Here is a 23,046-nt window from a genome sequence, read left to right on the forward strand (position 1 = left end):
CTAAGCAAGGAAAGTAGGAACTGCACAGAGTAACTAAGACCCAAAAGTCACGTCGGTAATCCTAAATCAGGGGACAGCGCTGGTTTCCTTTTAAAATCTATTTAAAGCAAGAACAGCATGAAAGAGAACATTTGTTGTTTGTTTTAGTAAGGAGTTCAAAGTTCTCTGTCACCTTTAGGATTGCAGTTTTCAACTGTGTGGCTTTTTTCAGGGTTCATTTGTGGGAAGGAGCATGAAAAGGAACTGCTGATGAAATGACATGTGTATCACAGGCTGCGAATGGGTGGCCAAGAACCTTACCCTGCCTGAGCCATTCTGGTGTTGGTGTTGAGTGTGTGTTTTAAACTTTAATGGAATTAGCTGCCAAGAGTTTTAAAAAACTGAAAGATAACACAGCAAAGGATGGGTCCTTAGTTTCTCTTGATATGTGACGGCAGCTCTAGGCCCACCTTCCCATGCAGCAGCAGCTGGAAGGTGGAGGTGCCCCCAGACCTGCACACAGGCACGAGCCACTGAGCAAGCTGGCCCACCAAGACCCCTTTGTTCCAACTGGTTTCCTGCTTGGCCATGAGGAACCTCAATTTACAACCCTTGCTGTAAATAGTGTTTACACTATTTACAAGAGGCTTCCCTGATAGCTCAGTGGTAAAGAATCTGCCTGCCAACGAAGGAGACGCAGGTTCTATCCCCGGGTTGGGAAGAACCCTGGAGAAGGAAATGGGTATCCAATTCCATGGAGAGAGGAGCCTGGCATGCTGCAGTCCATGGGGTCACAAAGAGTCAGATGCAACTTAGCAACTAAACAACAACAGCAAGAACTCACTGAACATAATCATTGTTATTAGAGAAAAGGGGAGCCAGGACTGTTAAAGACATGCATCGCCTCCATCACGATAATCCCACAGGCGTGCGTGCTAAATAGCTCTCCTGAAGAGATGTACAGAATTGAGCAACCCTTTCTACCCATTCAACACGATTCCCAGGCTCCCAGCACAGACTATGGGGACACCCTGGATCATCACAAATATTAGAGGAGGAGGGGATCGCTACTGGTACTCTGGACAAGAGCCAGGGATGCCGGGTGCCAGAAATGCATAGCACAGTCCTGTTCAAGAAAGAAGCATCATTCCTCCCACACAATTTGGTATTCCAGTGGATAGTCACAGGGGTTAAAAAGCTGGTTTTTTTGCAATGTCTTTTTATTTATTTACTTATTTTTTTAAGTTTTTGGCTGCCCAATATGGCATGTGCAGGTCTTAGTTCCCTGACCAGGGGTCAAACATGCACCCGCCCTGGCATTGGAAGGCAGAGTCTTAACCACTGGGCAACCAGGGAAGTCCCGGCTATCTGCCATTTCTGAGCCAAGTCCCTAACTCCACTTTACACATTCACACAAAGCACGGTTTTGCATGGTTTAATTAATGTTATTATTAACCATTTTCCAAAAATGGGAGTGTTCTTTAATAAAGAGGAGAGTGTGCTATGCATTCTTCATAACATTATGAAGAAATGCTAACCATTTTGAAAAATCACCTTATCGAAAACATGCTTTTTGGGCCACTGGAACTAGAGACCTACATCAGCCAGTCTTTGGCTGCCTTATTCACCGGGCTTATACAAACAGGTACAAGCATTTATTTTCTTATGTCCTCTAGAATGATTGTGCCTGAGCAGTAACTTAACAAAATACCTTTCCTTTTATTTTACCTTTACAATTCATTTTCAAAATTTGGTATCTTGGGAGGCTATATTATTTATAAATTTTATTTCCTGTTCATACAGTTACATATTAATAATATTTGCTATTCAGAGGGAGAAATGGGTCTGCTGAGGCTGAGAATATCTGCCCTAAAACTGTTAAAATAATGATGCAGTCCTGGAAGCCTCCAAAGTGATCTCTTTCTTTCTGCTTTTTTTCCTTCTCCTGCCCTGTCACTGCCAAAGATGCCTCATTGTGAGGCTTACTTGTCACCTCCTCTTCCTCCAGGAAGTCCTCCCTGACTACCATATCACTAACCCTTATTCACACTAGAGGAATTGGGAGCTCCTTCTGCATGTTCAATCGCTTCCGTCGTTTCTGACTCTTTGCAACCCTGTGGACTATGGAGCCCTCAGACTCCTCTGTCTCCAGGCAAGAATACTGGAGTGGGTTGCCATGCCCTCCTCCAGGGGATCTTCCCAAACCAGGGATCGAACCTGCGTCTCCTGCATTGTAGATGGATTCTTTACCACTGAGCCACCAGTGAAGCTCTTTCTAGGTGCTCACAAAGCTTTGGTGGTTTGCCCTATAATAGTATTTGCCACAGCTGTGTCACTACCTCTATTTCTTAGTCAGCTATTAAGCTCCCAGAGGGTAAGACACTGCCAGAGCTTCACCGCCATCACTAAGCACAGTGTTTTATTTTCATCGGTTCATGAAATATTTCTTGAGTGCTTACTATGTGCCAAACGCTATTACAAGGCACTGGGCATACAGTGGTAAACCAGACGGACATTGCTCCTCATCTTGTGGGGTTGTCATTCTACTGAGTGACAGATGATAATTAAGGGGACTATTTAATATAATTGCAGACTGTGATCAGTGCTGAGAAAGATATAAACAGGGTGCCTGATGCAGGGAAGCAAGACAAGGGTTAGATAAGGAGCTGGGGAGAGACTCTGCTGAGATAACTTGCACTGAGAAACGAAGGAGGCAGAGATCTTAACTGAGGCAAAGTCAGGAGAAGGATGTTCTCAGTAGAATAAGCTGTAAGTGCCAATATCTTGAGACTGTTACGAGTCTGTAGTGCTCCAAAACAAACGAAATGAAAGGAAATAGAGTGAGTCTGGCCAGAGCATAGTGAGGACAGTTCAGACGCCTCAGAGGGTACAGCGGGCACAAGGTCTGCATTTCAGAGGAATGGTATGGGGAGGGAGGTGGGAGGGGGGTTCAGGATTGGGAACACGTGTCCCGTGGCGGATTCATGTTGATGTATGACAAAACCAATACAATATTGCAAAGTAATTAGCCTCCAATTAAAATAAATAAATTTAAATTTAAAAAAATAAATAAATAAAGGCAATTGTGTGCACGTGCATCCTCACACTAGAGGCTCAGCTCAGGGAGATCAGGGACCTGGTCTTCTCATCATGCCCGGAGCCCTCAGCCCCATCTAACACAGCATGTGCTGAGTAAAGGAGTCCCTTCCGTGAGTCCCGCCTTACCCAGTGCAGCTGGCTGTGACTTTGCCACTTACTGGTCACAAACTGGGCAGGCATGAGCCCCACGTGCTCACAGATACTGTACATCCTTGATGATCATCACCCGAGAAAGATTTTTAAAAATCCAGTTAGTAAATATTTGAGTGCCCCACATGTTGTAGGCAAGAGGGAGAGGGATACAGACACAAATTTCTGTCCTTGTGTAGTTTACATTCTAATCAGTGTAGACAGCTAATAAATAAATTGGAAAGATCATGGGAAGTGACAAGCAGAAAAATAAAGCAGAATAGGGGGGTGTGGAATGGACTGAAATTTCAATAATACCACATTGGATATATGTCATATCTTTTTTCTCCACACTGCAAAGAAGTTCCACACAGATAAGCCTCACAGAAGAATTAGGTCATCTAGACACTAGAGGAATTACGTTATCATTTGACAGATGGAGAAACAGGCTCAGAGAAGCTCAAAAATTTGCTTATGGTCACACAGCACAGTGGCTGTGGAATGAGCATCTCTTTGATATGTCAACCAACAGACAAGATAAATACAATGATAGCAGCTAAAGTCTACTGAGCACTTCTCATATGGCAGGCACTGTTGACATGAACCTTTCATGTTCATTTCATGTAATCCTCACAACAAACTCTTGATGTGGATATTATTATCATTCCCATTTTACAGATGAGGTAACAGAGGCGCAAAACAGCCAAGTGATTCAGTCAAGATGACCAGTTGGTGAGGGGTGGAGCGAGCATTCAAATCTAGGCAGTTGGCTTGCTGAGCCTGTGCTCATAACCAGTATTCTACTCAAAGCCATTCTGAAAAGGAAATGGCTAAGAAAAAAAGAAACAAAATGATCGAGAAAAGTAACTCTCAAGACATCTCAGGATGGACAAGCCCCACCTTTCCTTAGGATCACAGAGGATCTCTTTTATCCCTTTATTAAAGAACATATGAAAGTCAGTATCCAGAGCTGAAGGGCTTCAAAATTCATCTTCTCAACCCATTCCACCCAGAGACAGCCATATGGCGGCTCATGAGACCGCGCCATGGAGTCCCGCCCCAGTACATACGTGCAATTTGTTGAGCAGCACTGCGTCTGTCGTGCTGTTGGCTCCTGGCTTAGCAGCTTTCCAGAACTGCTTCTGGGCAGAGTAGCGATTCATGGGACATAGTTTAAAGAGGCAATCTAGAAGTGAAACAAATAAGCAAAAAATTGTCACTGAGGATGTATGTATATACACTCAACCCATGGAAAAAACTTTATCCTTCTATTGCATTAAAGCATTAGCAACTATATGTAAATATAAGTGACAAGTTACAAAGCCCTTTTACAAACCTCTACTTTGATGGTTAATTCTCATCACCATCATGTGAGAATAGAGATGAGGAAAATGAAACTTTTAGAAAGTCAACTGTTTGTTGTTACAAAGCCAATTAGTAGCATAGCTGGGACTCAGAGTCCAAATCCAGAAGTCTTGATGCTGCCCTAGAGTTAGCTCGTTTCCCTTATAATGAACAAATTTAAGGGCAATATTTTCACTATATGCAACAACAGCTGTTGTCGTTCAGTCACTAAGTCGTGTCCGACTCTTTGAGACCCCATAAACTGCAGCATGCCAGGCTTCCCTGTCCTTCACTCTCTCCCAGAGTTGCTCAAACTCATGTCCATTGAGTTGGTGATGCCATCCAACTGTCTCATCCTCTGTCACCCCTTCTTCTCATGCCCTCAATCTTTCCCAGCATCGGGGTCTTTCCCAATAAGTCAGCTCTTTGCATCATATGCAATATCAGTATATACAAGCATTTCTGGATATAAATCCAACTCTCCTCAATTCAACAAAATTTTTTAGAAAAACAGAAGTTTATTAGGAGGCACTTCCCTGGGCAATGGTTTCTTGAGTGCTGTTTTAATTCTCTGGGGAGTAGGAAGAAAATAGATGAATTTGCACTCAGACATTCTGTACCTTGTCCCTCTTTCTCAGTGCACGGTGATATGCTTCTGTTTAGGATTGCCTGGGCTTGTAACTTTTTACGCTGTTTTATGTAGAAGATGGAGCTAGTGGTAAGGAACCCAACTGCCAATGCAGGAGATATAAGAGTTGCGGGTTCAATTCCTGGGTCAGGACGATCCCCTGGAGAAGGAAATGGCAACCCATTCCAGTAGTTTTGCCTGGACAATCCTATGGACAGAGGAGCCTGGTAGGGTACAGTCTATGGGGCCACAAAGAATCAGACACAACTGAAGCAACTTAGCACATACTCACTTAGCACATACTTAGAACTAACTCACAAAATGGACTAGTGGCTTCAAAAGATGCCTGCAATGAAATAAAAACATCAAAGACAGGAGTAATGCAAACTCCACAAATCAGAAAAAGGAAAAAAAATGATGATCTAAGAAGGTCTGAAAAAAGACACCCAGATATTAAAAATTGTTTTAAAATACTTAACATGTACTAATGCATATAGATAGAGTGCCTGATGAACTATGGAATGAGGTTCATGACATTGTACAGGAAACAGGGATCAAGACCACTCCCATGGAAAAGAAATGCAAAAAAGCAAAATGGCTGTCTGGGGAGGCCTTACAAACAGCTGTGAAAAGAAGAGAAGCAAAAAGCAAAGGAGAAAAGGAAAGATATAAACATCTGAATGCAGAGTTCCAAAGAATAGCAAGAAGAGATAAGAAAGCCTTCTTCAGCGATCAATGCAAAGAAATAGAGGAAAACAACAGAATGGGGAAAAACTAGGGATCTTTTCAAGAAAATCAGAGATACCAAAGGAACATTTCATGCAAAGATGGGCTCGATAAAGGACAGAAATGGTATGGACCTAACAGAAGCAGAAGATATTAAGAAGAGATGGCAAGAATACACAGAAGAACTGTACAAAAAAGATCTTCACGACCCAGATAATCACAATGGTGTGATCACTGACCCAGAGCCAGACATCCTGGAATGTGAAGTCAAGTGGGCCTTAGAAAGCATTACTACGAACAAAGCTAGTGGAGGTGATGGAATTCCAGTTGAGCTATTTCAAATGCTGAAAGATGATGCTGTGAAAGTGCTGCACTCAATATGCCAGCAAATTTGGAAAACTCAGCAGTGGCCACAGAACTGGAAAAGGTTAGTTTTCATTCCAATCCCAAAGAAAGGCAATGCCAAAGAATGCTCAAACTACCGCACAATTGCACTCATCTCACACGCTAGTAAAGTAATGCTCAAAATTCTTCAAGCCAGGCTTCAGCAATATGTGAACCGTGAACTTCCTGATGTTCAAGCTGGTTTTAGAAAACGCAGAGGAACCAGAGATCAAATTGCCAACATCCGCTGGATCATCGAAAAAGCAAGAGAGTTCCAGAAAAATATCTATTTCTGCTTTATTGACTATGCCAAAGCCTTTGACTGTGTGGATCACAATAAACTGTGGAAAATTCTGAAAGAGATGGGAATACCAGACCACCTGATCTGCCTCTTGAGAAATTTGTATGCAGGTCAGGAAGCAACAGTTAGAACTGGACATGGAACAACAGACTGGGTCCAAATAGGAAAAGGAGTTCGTCAAGGCTGTATACTGTCACCCTGCTTGTTTAACTTATATCCAGAGTACATCATGAGAAATGCTGGACTGGAAGAAACACAAGCTGGAATCAAGATTGCCGGGAGAAATCTCAATAACCTCAGATATGCAGATGACACCCCCTTATGGCAGAAAGTGAAGAGGAACTCAAAAGCCTCTTGATGAAAGTGAAAGTGGAGAGTGAAAAAGTTGGCTTAAAGCTCAACATTCAGAAAACGAAGATCATGGCATCCGGTCCCATCACTTCATGGGAAATAGATGGGGAAACAGTGTCAGACTTTATTTTTCTGGGCTCCAAAATCACTACAGATGGTGACTGCAGCCATGAAATTAAAAGACGCTTACTCCTTGGAAGGAAAGTTGTGACCAACCTAGATAGCATACTCAAAAGCAAAGACATTACTTTGCCAACAAAGGTTCGTCTAGTCAAGGCTATGGTTTTTCCTGTGGTCATGTATGGATGTGAGAGTTGGACTGAGAAGAAGGCTGAGCGCCGAAGAATTGATGCTTTTGAACTGTGGTGTTGGAGAAGACTCTTGAGAGTACCTTGGCCTGCAAGGAGATCCAACCAGTCCATTCTGAAGGAGATCAGCCCTGGGATTTCTTTGGAAGGAATGATGCTAAAGCTGAAACTCCAGTACTTTGGCCACCTCATGCAAAGAGTTGACTCATTGGAAAAGACTCTGATGCTGGGAGGGATTGGGGGCAAGAGGAGAAGGGGACGACAGAGGATGAGATGGCTGGATGGCATCACTGACTCGATGGACGTGAGTCTGAGTGAACTCTGGGAGTTGGTGATGGACAGGGAGGCCTGGCATGCTGCAATTCATGGGGTCGCAAAGAGTCGGACACGAGTGAGCGACTGATCTGATCTGATCTGAACACATATATATGGAATTTAGAAAGATGGTAACAATAACCCTGTATACGAGACAGCAAGAGAGACACTGATGTATAGAACAGTCTTTTGGACTCTGTGAGAGAGGGAGAGGGCGGGATGATTTGGGAGAATGGCATTGAAACATGTATAATATCATATATGAAACGAGTCGCCAGTCCAGGTTCGATGCACGATACTGGATGCCTGGGGCTGATGCATTGGGACGACCCAGAGGGATGGTATGGGGAGGGAGGAGGGAGGAGGGTTCAGGATGGGGAACACGTGTATACCTGTGGTGGATTCATGTTGATATATGGCAAAACCAATACAATATTGTAAAGTTAAAAAATAAAATAAAATACATTAAATAAATAAATAAATAAGAAACTCTAAAATAAATAAATAAATAAAATACTTAACATGTTGCCTCTAATGATAAACTTTACTCAAAGCATTCACATGCCTTAAGCATTCATATACCTGATAGTGTGCTAATCATGATTAAGAGGACACTGCATTATTTTGTTTAATCATAATCTTTTTCGTTGTCTGTTTTCCTGCTTGTTTTTATAAAGTATACATTATTACAGTAACACATGTATATAACTTTTAAACACACATACACAAAGTTTAGGGATATTTTCATGTAACATTTTTCACTGTGATACGCCATCAAAAACGTTTAGAAATAACTTCTAAAAAACTAATCTTAAAATTTATACTCACTCCCTAAAAATTCTACCATTTGATATAAAGGATTTTCAAATGGTATTTATAGAGTAAATTAATAATAAATTTGGAATTAACACCCAGATCTGGAAAAACTGTACTCAGAAAGTAGATCAGACCAAACCTTTAAAGAAATTCAGCCTCCTAACGGTAGACTTATTCTTATCTGTCCACAGAAACATTTTCTGACAGGACAAGTAAATACCTAGTTACTGTCTTAGCCAAACAATGATTTCAAAGCGAGAAATACTCATTTGCTCTCAAGTACACAGATGATAAGTGTCTCTGCTCAGTCGTGTCCAACTGTTTGTGACCCCATGGACTGGAGCCCACCAGGCTCCTCTGTTCATGTGGAATTTCCCAGACAAGAACACTGGAATGGGTTCCTTTTCCAGGGGATCTTCCTGGACTGAGGAGCAAACCCATGTCTCTTGTGTCTCCTTCATTGGCAAGTGGATTCTTTACCACTGCGCCACCTGGGAAGTGCAGTAGAATTAAGACTTTAGACTAAGACACTAAGATTTTCCTCTAATTCAGACCACCCTTTCTTCTAGGTGGAATCAATGAACTTTTACTAAGTCCAGTACAAATAATTGACATCATTCAGAAAAAAAATTGAAATCAGGTAACTGTAGAAATAAAAGGTACTTTCCTATTTCTACAAATCTCCTTCTTCATTACATATTTCTATGCAGTCACAAGCAGTTACAAGGTAAATATAAAAGCCATCTTTATCAAGAATACAATTCATCTATTGAAAGTAATTGTTAGTGAACATGAAAGACACTATCCAGGTCTTTACAGAACAAAGGGCAGGGGAGGAAACTGGTTTAAAAGATAGGACTGCTCTCTCCATCCCAATGAAAGTCACAGGTCATTGTTATTTACTCCATAAGTGGCAACTTCACAACATCACTGAAAGACAGTTTTTTCTACCAGTTTGAACCATGTGAACTCTCCATTCGCCCTGAGAACAATCACACACAACCATGAGACCACTGGCCAGCGTTAAACGTCTTATCTTTGACACAGGATAGAGGGCGGCATATGTACTGGGCCACAGTGACTTCCTTGATAAGCGTATGACATCACACAAAAAAATTCATAACATTTAAGTCACCAGTATTCATATCTGATATATGATTTACTTTATGGGTCAACTGAGGTTAACAATTTCAATTTTCATCAGTAAGAAGATACTGAGTAAATTGTTTTTTTCCTCTAAAACAATTCATATGATGATAGCTAAAGTATATGCATTACCACCCCCTTAATAATTTGACTTAAGTTGGTTTGAGGATCAACCGGATCTATAATATCAAAGGATTAACATGCATTGGATAGCATCCTTTTACAACTGTTCATAGTACAGCCAAGTCAAGCACCCCACTTAACAAACCAATGGACTACCAATAGGCTCAAAATTTCAGATAATTTCCATTACCTAAGATGACAGTGTGAACTGAAGCACTGTCAATCCAATTAAAGTCTTGCTGTAACTTCCACAGCAACTATTTTTCTTGGATAAAACAGAGCACTGTACTGGGTTAAGCATTTTTACAACTAACCATCTATGTAAATATAAGCAATGCTAACACACTAGTAACAGAACCAAATTAGCCTTGCTGATTTTGTCCTGCCTTCCCAGTTGCTTAGCAACTGATTCTAAGTGAAAATTAAATTAAGCAATTCAAATGGGATGTTAAAGTAACCTTCTGAAATTCTGCACTTCAGCGGCTCTGTATTGCCCTTTGCTATTTGGACGGCACAACAGGACAAAATTAAAGTTCTGCTGGATCTTAATACTGTGCTAAGTATAGAAATGCACAAATATAGGAAATTCAGTGCAAAAATTTTACCTGTTTGGGGGAAGCAAGTATGCATGTGTGTCTATATATGTGCATGTACACACACATGCCCACCCTGCGCTTTGATTTCGCCCCAAAGAAATGTCACAAAGATCTTTTATGTGACAAGTGTTTTTTTCAGGTCTTTGAAGAATAAACTAAACTCAGCTTTCAAAAAAATTACTTTCGAATATTCCTAAGCTTTAGCAGATGCCACACTGGGCCAGCAGAGAAGTTAGCTGAATGGACAGGCTGGGTTAAGTGTTAAAGGGTGCGTGGCCTGAAAGGGGGCCAGAGGTGGTCCTCCATGGTTTAGACAGCATTCTAGAACTCAGCTGGAGGGAGAACACTCAACTGCTTTGCAGATGTGTTAACCGTGGCCTAAGGACTGTGGTGCTCGGCTGCGGAAGACAGGAGCAACAGGAGCCACACGTGTGCTTGGAGCCCACCTTAATGTAAGGGGTCCTGAGGTGGGGTGAGAAGGCAAAGCAGCCAACCTCGGAGGGAACACACATCAGAGACTTAGTGAGAAAATAAAGTCTGCCGGAAGAACACTTGAAAGCCAGTTCCTCGCTGTCCTCCACAACCTTGAACTCTAGAATGGAAGGTCCCTGATGGCAGACACTTGTATCTGTTCTGTAGATGGGCCGCAGGGAGGCAATGCCTGTCCTACAAAAGCAGTGGGAAAGTAGCAAAGGACTTTAAGCAAAGAGGAACCTGGCTGATGTTTCTATGGGAGCTTTCTTCTTGATCATGGCGCCTATAAGAAAGGGAAGGCTAGGATGGGGTGGATTTAGAGGAGAACAGAAGTCAAGAATCTGCTTTTGGCTATGGTTGGTTTGAGATGCGTATGAGACAACCAAGCTGAAATGTTCAGAGGGCTGTCCGTCAACTGAAAATACAGGACAGCCAGTAATTTAAGGGGATGGGGGCAGAAGAGAAGGAAGGATGGGGTGCCAGAGAGAGGAGAGGCGAGGCGAGGAAATCAGTACAACAAATACGATGCAGTGACCCACCCTGGGTCGGGAGACGTAACTAAACCTAGAGACTATGTTAACTGAGGCTTACAAAGGCTTGAACTTGATTCGAAGTTAGTTTTCAGAGGACAGAATAAAGACATTCCCTCTCCTTTTCCCCTTCCCCCAACACAACCCCAATACAGTGAAAATTAAAAACAAAAAAATGCAAGTTCATCTCCTAAGAATCTTAGGTACATCTTCCCAAGTTGGAATAAATGAACATGGAAAGAATATGGATGGGTGGAACTGATCAATGGAGGGATCCTCTTTTCATCTTGGTTTATATATTCAATACCTTTTAATAACCTATAATGGAGAAGAATCTAAAAAAGAATGTGTGTGTGTGTGTGTATCTCTGAATCACTTTGTCATACACTTGAAACTAACAAAACATTGTATATCAACCATACTTCAATATTCTTTTTAAAAAATCTAGTATGTCTTTAGCTCAACAGTGAACAACACTTACAGTTATAAGAAGCTAACACTAGATATAAATTTAGCTAAAAGATGTGATATAACCTTACCTAGAGGATGGAGGGTGCACAGGGAGGTGTGAGAAGCCACCCTCATCTATAATAACAGGGTGTGAACAGGTGATATTTAAAAGAGATTAATCTACAGGCATTAAGAGACACATATCATCCAGAAATACAGTGGTAAATACCAAAAGAAAATGTCAACATGTTTTAAGTTGTTGCCTCTACAAAGTGGGAAGGCGTGAGGTGCCAGACATAGGAGTGTTATTTTTATTCTGCACTTTATCAATATTTGACTTTTTTGGTTCAATTCACATAAAATTAACTGGCTTCAAGTGAACAATTCTGCGGCATTCCATGCATTCCCAATGTTGTACAATCGCCACTTCTAAGTTTTGAGACATTTTAATCACTCCCAAGAGGAAAACCTGTATCTATGAAGCAATTCCTCCCCCAACCCATGTACCCATGAAAGTCTTTAACTTTTATAAATGACCTTTTAATACTAAAGCACTGTTCAATATCATACTGAGATATCATTTTATACTACAGGGTGACAAAAGGCAATATATAATCTAATATATAATCCAGCAACTCTCTGCCAGACAAAACATTTCTGAGAAATCCCTCCTATGCCACTAGATCTCGCACTTCGGTATGCGGAAGGATTCTCTAGGAAAAAGAGCCATGAGAAGGCACATCTTCTCTTGAGCTCACTGGCCTGAAAGAAATATTAAACTCGTGCTCACAGGTCATCAGTGATAACCAATCACACGGCCCTTCCACCCCTCCGTGATGTCAGGAACTAAGAAATGCACTTCAGTTGAATGCTCAGGAAGAAGAAATGAGTTTGCTAAAGACTGAACCATCCCCTGCTGCAGTCTGTCCTCCAGTTTGCCAAGCATCCATTTCACTGTCTCTTACCCTACCCCCTGGCTGATGTGGTGGTAGTTAACTAGGCAAACAGGCCCTTATTGCAAAGAATCTGAGCTCTTGTAACCCACCTCACTGATCAAAGAGACAAATAGTCAACAAGTTATTTTTTAAAAAAAACTCTTCATTCAGCCAGCACACATAAATGTAATTTTGTGTTGGGAGAAATCAAGGGTAAATTTACATGAACTCATATAAGAAAAATTTTAAGTGTTGATCATACGTATCTTTTTTTGAAAAAGGTTAAGAGGCAACAGAATAAACATTTCAGAAGGCATTTCAGAAGGCACCAACGATGTGATCAACAAAGAGAAAGCGGAATGTTAATTTCCCACCAAGGGAGTTAAGAGTCCAAAGAAGCAATGAAAGGGGAAAACAAAAATTGTTGGGTGTTAAGGACTTTCCCAACTCGACTTACGAGACCAGCAGTTTCACGACAGTAGACCTTATCTGACTTCTGTATCATCCTGTCTCAAGTGTACTCAGTAAATTCAGGATCAATGAATGAATGAGTGGACACTCAAGGTGGAAGAACAGTCTTCAGTGGCAGTTCACAAAAGGAAAACCTCTTACTTCCAACAAAAGCCTTCCACAAGCAAGTAATTAAGTCCACTTCACTTAAAGAGGAAACCAGCACAGCACACTGCTGTGTCTGTTGCATGCGAACCACATTTCCCAAGCCGGGACAGAAGAAGCTCTTTGAAGTCTGGTGACATTTTCCAAATGGAACTGCCAAATCAACCTTCCATTACTTGTCTGCAGAAAACAGACACTGTTCCTGAGGGACAAAGGACAACAAGGTAATTTTTTCCCACGTAAGTGACCAGATGCTTATTTAGACTGAGGACACCCACGGTTGCTATCCTGTAAACTTTATCATCTTTCCCGGTTGCAGAACCATCATCCATAAACACATTAAAAAAACCAGAAATGTAGGGAGACACTTCCCTTTTTGACCTCTTTGGCTTGGCCAATTTAATTTGTTTTTTATTGGAGCATAACTGCTTTACAATGTTGTGTTAGTTTCTGCTGAACAACGGAGTGAATCAGTCATATGTATACATATATCACCTCCCTATCATACCACCCATCTAGGTCATCATTGAACTTGGCCAATTCAATTTTGACTCACCTTTTTGCAAGGATTATTGAATATAGATCAACTTTAACCCAGAGAAGAAAAGTAAAAAATTAATGGGGAAGGCAAGGCCGCTGACAGAAGGGACCAGAGATCCCTTCCAGGGAACACAGGAAGCTGTCTTCACTTAGACAGCTACGGCCTCTGTCCTGGCCTCTGCACTTGGACAGACGGATATGAACTCCCACTGCAAGTTAAAGACTGCTTGTGGGAGCAGGGCCGGATGTCTGGGGAAGTGCCAAGAGCCTGCTTCTCTCAGCACCTCAGTCTGGTTCTCTGTTGCCCTATTGACTCTGCGAGTGATCAATATTCCCCCAATAACTTCCTCTTTGGCTTAGGTTAGTCAGTTTCTGTTGTTTGCAACTAAAAGTGTGAGCTGACCCATTGAGTGATAAAACATATTGCACTCTGCTGGTGATAGAAATAAACAAATGCCAACAAAAATAAGAGACAAGGAATCTGGGAAGCAGGATTCCAGCCCTGGCTCCACCACTCACTAGCTAAGCAGCCATGGCCAGGTTACTTAAGCTCTCTGTGTCCACAGGTCTTCCTCTAGAAAACAGATCATCCCCAAGGACCACAGAGCCCGAAGACCTGCTCTAGTCTCTGGAAGCTTACAGATCATGTCAGACAAGTCACAGAAAGCCCAATATGGAAGCACTGAGCTGTGCATTGGTCTGGAAACTGGACGACTCGGTTTAAACAGCTCTATTATATGTTAGTTGTATGACCCTGGGGGAAATTAGCTCATCTCTTGCCTATAAAAGGGCAATAATCACAATGGGTAACACAAACTAACCTAAAAGATTAACTATTTCACTTAAAGCACTTAGTACAGATTATGGCACAGAGTAAACAAATATTAGCTGCTAAGACAGAATGGATAAACACATCACGTCTTCACACAAAACTGCAATGCTGGATGGTTATGCTGCAGTAGAAACAAGCTATTGTTACATGGAACAACATGGATGTACTTTACAAACATTATTTGGAGTGAAAAAAACCAAGGCAAAAAGAATCCATTTATACTGAATGAATCCATTTACATGACGTTCAACAAGAGGCAAAATTTACCAAGAGCTAGACAGAATAGCAGTCACATTTTGAGGGGGGTATTTCTGGGGTGCCCTTTGGAGAAGGGGCACTTTCTGGGGTGCTGGAGATGTTCTACCTCAATGTGGACGAGGGTCATGGGGGTTCAGTTGGATTTAAAAATTGAGCAGCGCTGAGATTTAAGATTTGTGCATCTTTGTGCGTGTGTGTGTGTGTGTGTGTAATACCTTAAGGGGGAAAAAAATGAAGTAGTAGCTGTTCTCACAATAAGGAGGATGGTCTTGCTGATAATAGAAAACCAAACTTTTCCTTCATGTAAAAGGTTAACAATAGTGTCTGACTTCCGTGGCTGCGAAAACATGCTTTGTTTTGCCAGGGTTGGGGCTGGGTATTTGCTGGTACATAATGGAGAGGAGGAAGGGCGGAAGGGAGATGACATCACTGGTTCCCCAAAGGGCCTCCGTTATTTGTTCACTGCAGGACACTCTGGGCACGGAGGGCAGTGAGCATTCCCTGGCCCCAAGCCTGATGCCCAGGGGGACTCGGACCGAGGAGGGTTTTTCCCCACTGATGCCCTTCTCTATTCATATGGTTTTAAACCATTAATAGGAAGCAGTTGAAAAATGCAATCTGTAATGAAGGCCCATGATGACACTTGCTTCAAAGTAATTGGGGAAAGGGAGCTGGGAGGGGAGAGATGACACGAGATGAACCAGGAAATGTTAACAGTAAAGGTGTGCAGAGGGTACATGGTGGTTCATCATATTATTATTCTCTCAATTTCTATATGTACTTTACAATTTTTATACTAAAAGACCTTTTTGTATATTCAAAATCCTCTATGAAATTTATTTTCAAGTGTGAACCTTCTACAAAAATCCATCAAATATTCACCAAGTTCAAAACAAGGCTATTTTTAAGAAGAGAGAAGAAACAAAGGGAAAAAAAGAAGGGAAAGAGGGAGGGACAGAGAAAGAGAGGGGAAAAAAAAAAAAGGAAGGAAGGGGGAAGGAGAAAAGCCTGTTATATATGGAATCTGGTGTAATTTGTAAATCTATCTGAAAACCAGTATATTTTGGAAATGAGTAAACAGCTGGATGCACTTGTCAAAAAGTTAAGAAATGCACAGAGAGGACGCCCAGCTCTATGTTAGATATACGAATAAACAAAATTGGGGACTTTGGGTTAAAAACCTTGCTGTGTAGAACTCTACATGCTCAGTCTCTCTCAAGGAAAACGCAATCTCACAGCGCACAGCCCTGGCTATTTCAAAAATTATAGCACGTGTGAACCTCTGAGGATATGTCACATCTACAAAAGCGCATTCAGAAGGTCTTAAGCATCTGGCCTGAAAGATTTACAGAAGCTATTGGGTTGGTCATTCCAAGATCCTCCTGGAAAAATACGTTTGCTACCAGAAATTCCCATAACACAAAGACAGTGTACACTGTTTCTCCTGAGTCTGATTTCTACTTCACTCAACAAACATTTCTTAAGCCTCTGTGTGCTGGAAAACCTGGTCCCCGAGGGTCCTCAGGAAGACAGAAGAGCCAGCAGGTAACTGCAGGGTGTCTGAAGCATCTATTGCTCGGGCCAGTGGGCAAGGCAGGAAGAGGGATGGATAATGTAGGAAGAGTGAGAAGCTGGAGAAATCTGTAATGTATAATCACATCACCCCCAGAATTATCCTGCTTTTCTACGAAGTGGGTCAGACTTCCTGATCAGGACCATGGTCTAGAAGAGAAAGGCTAATACCGCCAGCCTGCCGGCTCTCCTCCTGCCCCTACCCGGGGAAGAAGGCCATCACCCTTTGACCTCACATGCGCCCCTCCCTCCCATGCTCTCCATGTGGTGTTCAAGGCACCCTTATCCGACTGAGCAAAGCTGTCACTGCTGGCTTGCATTCATTTCTCCACAGAGAGGCAAGAAGGCAAGTGGACACCAACAACCAATGGAAGACACAGCCCCATTTGCTTACTCTGTTCCTTTATTGTCCTGGTCTCCACTGCAGACCTAGAGACCCCACTCTGGGTCCCTCTGTGCTTCCAACCCAGGGTTCCCCAACCAGCCCCTTCCCTGCAACAGATGGACCACTCCCTACATACATATATTAAAAAAAATTTTTTTTTTTACGTACTAAAGCATACCCACAGTGAAGAGACTGCTTCCAAAGGGACCCTTTCACTCACCCTTATTCAGTGCAAAGGAACTAAACAAATCAAGAGCCACTCAAAGATGTCATATATTTAACCTAGATACAGAAAAAAAAAAAAACCTACTGTCTTCATTTATATCATGACTTATGTTTTCTTTATTTACATTTTTAATCCTAGCAAACACAGCCTACCATCAAACAGCCTTTTAAGTCAAAATATCTCAAAAAAAAAAATGACTGTTGAGCTTTTTCTCTCCTCCAGAACACCTGCCTGAAAGACACAACACATTTCCATGCAAAATAGTGACTTAGTAGAGCAGCAATTCTCCAGGAAGTCACCTCAAAAATGACACCTCCCTTCAAAATGATCACACCAGGGTTTCTGAGAGCCAGTCCTGACACTCTGGGAATCATCTCTAATTCTCTGTGGGGAGAACCCTGGCAGCAGCTGTGGTCTCTATATTCCAGGTATCGTAGCACACCATCTTCCAGGTCTTACAGTCAAGAATGCTCCCCCCCACACCTCGAGAACCACAGGATTAAACCTTCCTCTCCCTTATTCTTAAGAATCAATGTGCTCAAATGACCCAAATTGACAAAATGGACAAAGTAGGTGGTGGGGAGGGAAGCATTCCAAACTCTTACCATGTCACAAAACCACCTTCTTTGTTTGCTGTATACGAAACTCTACTTGATGGCTAGAGCTCTCTTTCTAAAACTGACTTAGAGGGGGAGGCATTAGAATTGACATATGTACACTACTGATCCTTGGAAGGAAAGTTATGACCAACCTAGACAGCATATTAAAAAGCAGAGACATTACTTTGTCAACAAAGGTCCATCTAGTCAAGGCTATGGTTTTTCCAGTAGTCATGTACAGATGTGAGAGTTGGCCTATGAAGAAAGCTGAGCGCTGAAGAATTGATGCTTCTGAACTGTGGTGTTGGAGAAGACTCTTGAGAGTCCCTTGGACTGCAAGGAGACCCAACCACTCCATCCTAAAAGAGATCAGTCCTGGGTGTTCATTGGAAGGACTGATGTTGAAGTTGAAACTCCAATACTTTGGCCACCTCATGCAAAGAGATGACTCATTGGAAAAGACCCTGATGCTGGGAAAGATTGAGGGCAGGAGAAGAAGGGGACAACAGAGGATGAGATGGTTGGATGGCATCACCGACTCAATGGACAGGAGTTTGGGTGGACTCCAGGAGTTGGTAATGGACGTGGAGGCCTGGTGTGTTGTGGTTCATTGGGTCGCAAAGAGCTGGACATGACTGAGAGACTGAACTGAACTCTATTGATGGTGGTGGTTTAGTTGCCAAGTTGAGTCCGACTACTGTGACCTTGTGGACTGTCTTCTGTCCATGGGATTTCTCCAGGCAAGAATACTAGAATGGGTTGCCATTTCCTTCTCCAGGGACTCTTCCCGACCCAGGGACCAAACCCAGGTCTCCTGCGTTGCAGGTGGATTTTTTACCGACTGAGCCACCAGGGAATTCTCCATACACTACTGATACTACGTATAAAATAGATAACTAATGAGAATCTACTCGTTATAGCTCAGGGAGTATAGCTCAGGGAAGTCTACTCAGTGCTCTGTGGTGACCTAAATGGGAAGGAAATCCAAAAATTGGGGGGATATATGTATACATAAGGCTGATTCACTTTGCTGTACAGTAGAAATTAATACAACATTGTAGGTTTGGAGCCTAGGAATTCCTATTTTTAACTATGTGATTCTTCTTCGTGATTCTTCTCCAAGTGATTCTTCTGTTTTTTTATTGCAGTATAGTTTATTTACAATGTTGTGTTAATTTCAAGTGTACAGCAGACTGATTCAGTTATACATACATATATATATATATATAAAAAACACATGTGTATCTTTTCCAGATTCTTTTCCTTTATAGGTTATCACAAGATGTTCCCTGTGCTATACTTTTTTTTTCCTTGCTTTTTATTTTATACATAGCAATATGTCCCTGCTAATCTCAAAGTCCTAATTTATCCCTCCCCCTCCTTTCCCCATTGGTAATTATAAATTTGTGTTCCGTGTCTGTGAGTGTATTTCTGTTTTGTAAATAAGTGCACTGGCATAATTTTTTAGGCTTCACATATAAATGATACCATATCATATTTGCCTTTGCTTGACTTACTTCCATAGTAAAGAATGAAATAATGCCATTTGCAACAATATGGATGGACCAAGAGATTATCCCACTACGTGAAATCAGCCAGGTGATTCTAATGTGATTTGTCCCCAGCTGTACCCTGGGAAACACCAACGCACAGAATAAATTAATTCTCAAAGCAGCATTTTTCAAACATTGATATGGAGACCAATCATCTGTTGTTGACATGCAGGCACTGATTGAGTGGATATGGGGAGGGGTCTGAGAAGCTCCTGGCCTGGGGACCGCTCTGAGTGGCAACATTCTAAGAGACTGAAGTCACTGCCAGCCGCTTGGACTCCCTAGTCCTGCCAGTACAGCCTTCAGGCTGTTTGGCAAGCAAAGCGTTCAGATGCCTCAGATGTAAGTGTGGCAGAAAGGACATCAGCCGAGGATGGGTGGTCCCTCACTTGGCCCATCCAGCTCTCCAGTTTCATTTCTTTAAAATGCTCCTCCACCAACACCCAGCTCTCACCCTTCCAAAACACAGTTCTCACAAACATGCACCATATGTCACTCTTCTGTATTTTTATCAAGTTGTTCTCTCTGCTTGAAACTGTATTCCCAGGTCACCAACTGCGCCAGCACCATGGCCATTTTCTGACTAGCCTAGTCTTCATCCCTCATGCCTTCAGCTCACCTCAAAGCACCCAAGTCCCTAGAGAGGCTTCCCTGTTCCCCCTCCTACCCCCACACCATGATGCTGTCATTGCTCCTTCCTCCAGGATCCCAAACAATGTTTTCTCCCTTTAGTTCAGTTGCTCAGTCGTGTCCAACTCTTTGTGACCCCACTGACTACAGCACGCTAGGCTTCCGTGTCCATCACCAATTCCCGGAGTCTATTCAAATTCATGTCCATCGCGTTGGTGATGCCATCCAACCATCTCATTTCCTGTCGTCCCCTTCTCCTCCCCTTATGACCTGTGTAACAGGTGCATGGAACATTAAAGACTCATCTATTCAGTGGGAAAAATTATTTCCTCTGTCCCTAGATGTTAAAAAAAAAGGACTTCCCTGGTTGTCCAGTGGTTAAGAATACGCCTGCCAGTGCAGGGGACATGGGTTTAATCCCTGGTCCAGGAAGATTCCACATGCTGTGGGGCAACTAAGCCCATGTGCCACAACTACAGATCCAGTATGCTCTCGAGCCCGTGTTCTGCAACAAGAGAAGCCACCACAGTGAGAAGCCCGTGTACTGCAATTAGAGAGTAGCCCCCACTGACCGCAACTCGAGAAAGCCCGTGCACAGCAATGAAGACCCGGTGCAGCCAAAAATGATAAATTACATTTTAAAAAACAGCAAGACATCGACAATTACCAGTTGCCAATAGTACCAATTCAGAAATTCAAAGCATCTAAACACTTAAAATGATCAAAGCTGCCAGTATTATTTCAAGCCAGGTTTTTCACTTACACCCCCATCCTTCCTACTGTATCCCCATCATGCCCACTTCAATTTCCGGTCCCCCCATGGTGGGTGCAGGGGATTTGGACAGAGACGAAGGACAAGGAGAGCAGAAGAGTCCCTCCTTGGCTGGAAGAATCAAGCTGGCTTCACACTCCAGCCCTGCATGACCGACAGATATGTAGAGCTGCTTCTTCCATGAGCACTTTCTCTTAGATTTTTATTTGTAAATAATTGCAAGCAGACTACTCTTTACCCAAAGTCACCTACTGTTACCATTTCGTCCATGTGCTTTATCACTCATGTTCTCTCTGCATGTACACATATAATATTGCATATGCATGGTGTATATTGTACCTGTGACATACTTTCCTGCACTACTTGGAAGTTACATATATTACTGCCCTTTGAAATTTATTTCAGTGTCCATTTCCTAAGAATAAGGATATTTTCTAACATGATTACTGCTCAATTGTCAACTGCAGTAAATTTAACTTTGATCCTGTACTTTCATCTCATCTATGGTCCTCGCTTCCATTTTGTCATTTGGCCCCATAATGTCCTGTTCAGCACTTCCTGACCCAGTCCAGGGTCCAGTTTAGGACCAGGGATTGCCTTTAGTTGTGATGTGACTACAGCTGTTCTTCACTTTCTATGATGATGACATTTTTCAAAAACACAATTCTCCACTTTAAAAAATAGAGTATTCCTCAATAGGTGTTTGTCTGATGTTTCCTCAAGATTCAATTCTAGCTGGAGTTCTGCATAAAGGATGCTGTAGGCTTCGTAAGGCGACATCTGGCGGCACATGGTATCCATCTGCTCTGGTTGGCACTTTAATAGGAACCTTGAAGATTAACCTGCCATTGCTTGACATCCCTCCTCTGTATTCCCTCCTCAGGGGGAAAAGCATCTCCTCGGGCAGTCACAACCCCTTTCCAGCCACTGAAGACCCAATCCATCAACCCTCCCTTCTCCTCCATGGAGCCCCCTTTCTGGCTCAGACAACCCCCACAGCAGCTCCCCCCAACACACAAAACACACGTCACCCTTTTGTGCCCAATGGAAAAATCACACCTTCTTTGCCCAGGGAAATGGATGCCGATGTAGCAGAAATGCTTTTACTGTACTGTCAACAGAGCTAGACAGCCTCTTTCATCCCCTGCTGCTGCTGCTAAGTCACTTCAGTCGTGTCGGACTCTGTGCAACCCCAGAGATGGCAGCCCACCAGGCCCCACCGTCCCTGGGATTCTCTAGGCAAGAACACTGGAGTGGGTTGCCATTTCCTTCTCCAATGCATGAAAGTGAAAAGTGAAAGTGAAGTCGCTCAGTCGTGTCCGACTCTTAGCGACCCCATGGACTGCAGCCTACCAGGCTCCTCCGTCCATGGGATTTTCCAGGCAAGAGTACTGGAGTGGGGTGCCATTGCCTTCTCCCTTTCATCCCCGTATATATATATATTCCCTGGCTGGAATCAGCCACCCCCACCCTCTCCCCAAGCAGAGGAGACACACATCCAACTCTCCAAGTAATCGAGTTGTAACTTCTAATGCTTTTTACAAAGGCTCTGACCCCTCAACAGGGATGCATCATCCTTTGTGTCCCAGTGCCTCAGCAGACTTCTGACTTGTCTATCTCCCTGACCTGCCTCCCCCCTCCCACCTCCATAACTCTGCAAATGCCTGCAAACAAAGGTCCAGGGGCTTATTCATCACTGTGTTCCAAACGGCATGGCAGGCACATACGCCTTCCACAACCACTGTTGGGTTATAATGTACCTGCCACCTAGAACACATCTTCAAACACATTTGAAAACCGTCATCTGAAAAGTAGGTTTTGCCTTATTTCCATCTCCTTTCTTTTTTTTTCCCATTTGTTTAGTCAACTCTTGATACTTTATTATTTTATTTAGTATTTCTATTTTCTTTTCATATGTTTTATTACCAGAAAGCTTGAATGTTTTATATGAATATGTATCCATTTGTATCTTGTATCTTAAAAATCAAGATATCATTCATAGCCAACAAAATTTAGACTTTTAAAGTTCATGTGTACTGTGCTAACTTGTTTCAGTCATGTCTGACTCTGTGCGACTCCATGGACTGTATCCAAGCTCCTCTGTCCAAGGGATTCTCTAGGCAAGAATACTAGAGTGGGTTGCTATGCCCTCCCCTCCAGGGGATCTTTCCGACCCAGAGATCGAACCCAGATCTCTTTGTATCTCCCGCATTGGCAGGCATGTTCTTTACCACTAGTGCCACCTGGGAAGCCCCTTTAAAGTATACAGTTTAATTGTTGTTTTTGTTTTTTAACTAATTCAGACTTGGTATAATCATCACCACTGTCTAATTCCAGAAACCTATTAGCAGTCATTGTCCACTCTCCTCTCCCCTCAGGACCTAGCAGCTACTGGTCTACCTCTGTCTCTACGAATTTTGGACATTTCAC

General features: G+C 42.6%; 1 protein-coding gene across 11 annotated transcripts in view; it reads right to left on the bottom strand.

The window, feature by feature from the left end:
- The window catches only part of ITPR1 (inositol 1,4,5-trisphosphate receptor type 1), a 354,068-nt gene that overhangs the window by 216,926 nt on the left and 114,096 nt on the right, over positions 1-23,046 (bottom strand). For all 11 annotated transcript variants that reach the window (XM_055557002.1, XM_055556993.1, XM_055557003.1 and 8 more), the window contains one exon: positions 4,278-4,393. In XM_055557002.1, the coding sequence (XP_055412977.1) occupies positions 4,278-4,393 (116 nt within the window). The remainder of the gene's footprint in view (positions 1-4,277; positions 4,394-23,046) is intronic.

The sequence above is a fragment of the Bubalus kerabau genome, chromosome 20, assembly GCF_029407905.1.
Source record: "Bubalus kerabau isolate K-KA32 ecotype Philippines breed swamp buffalo chromosome 20, PCC_UOA_SB_1v2, whole genome shotgun sequence".
Classification (NCBI taxonomy): Eukaryota; Metazoa; Chordata; class Mammalia; order Artiodactyla; family Bovidae; genus Bubalus; species Bubalus kerabau.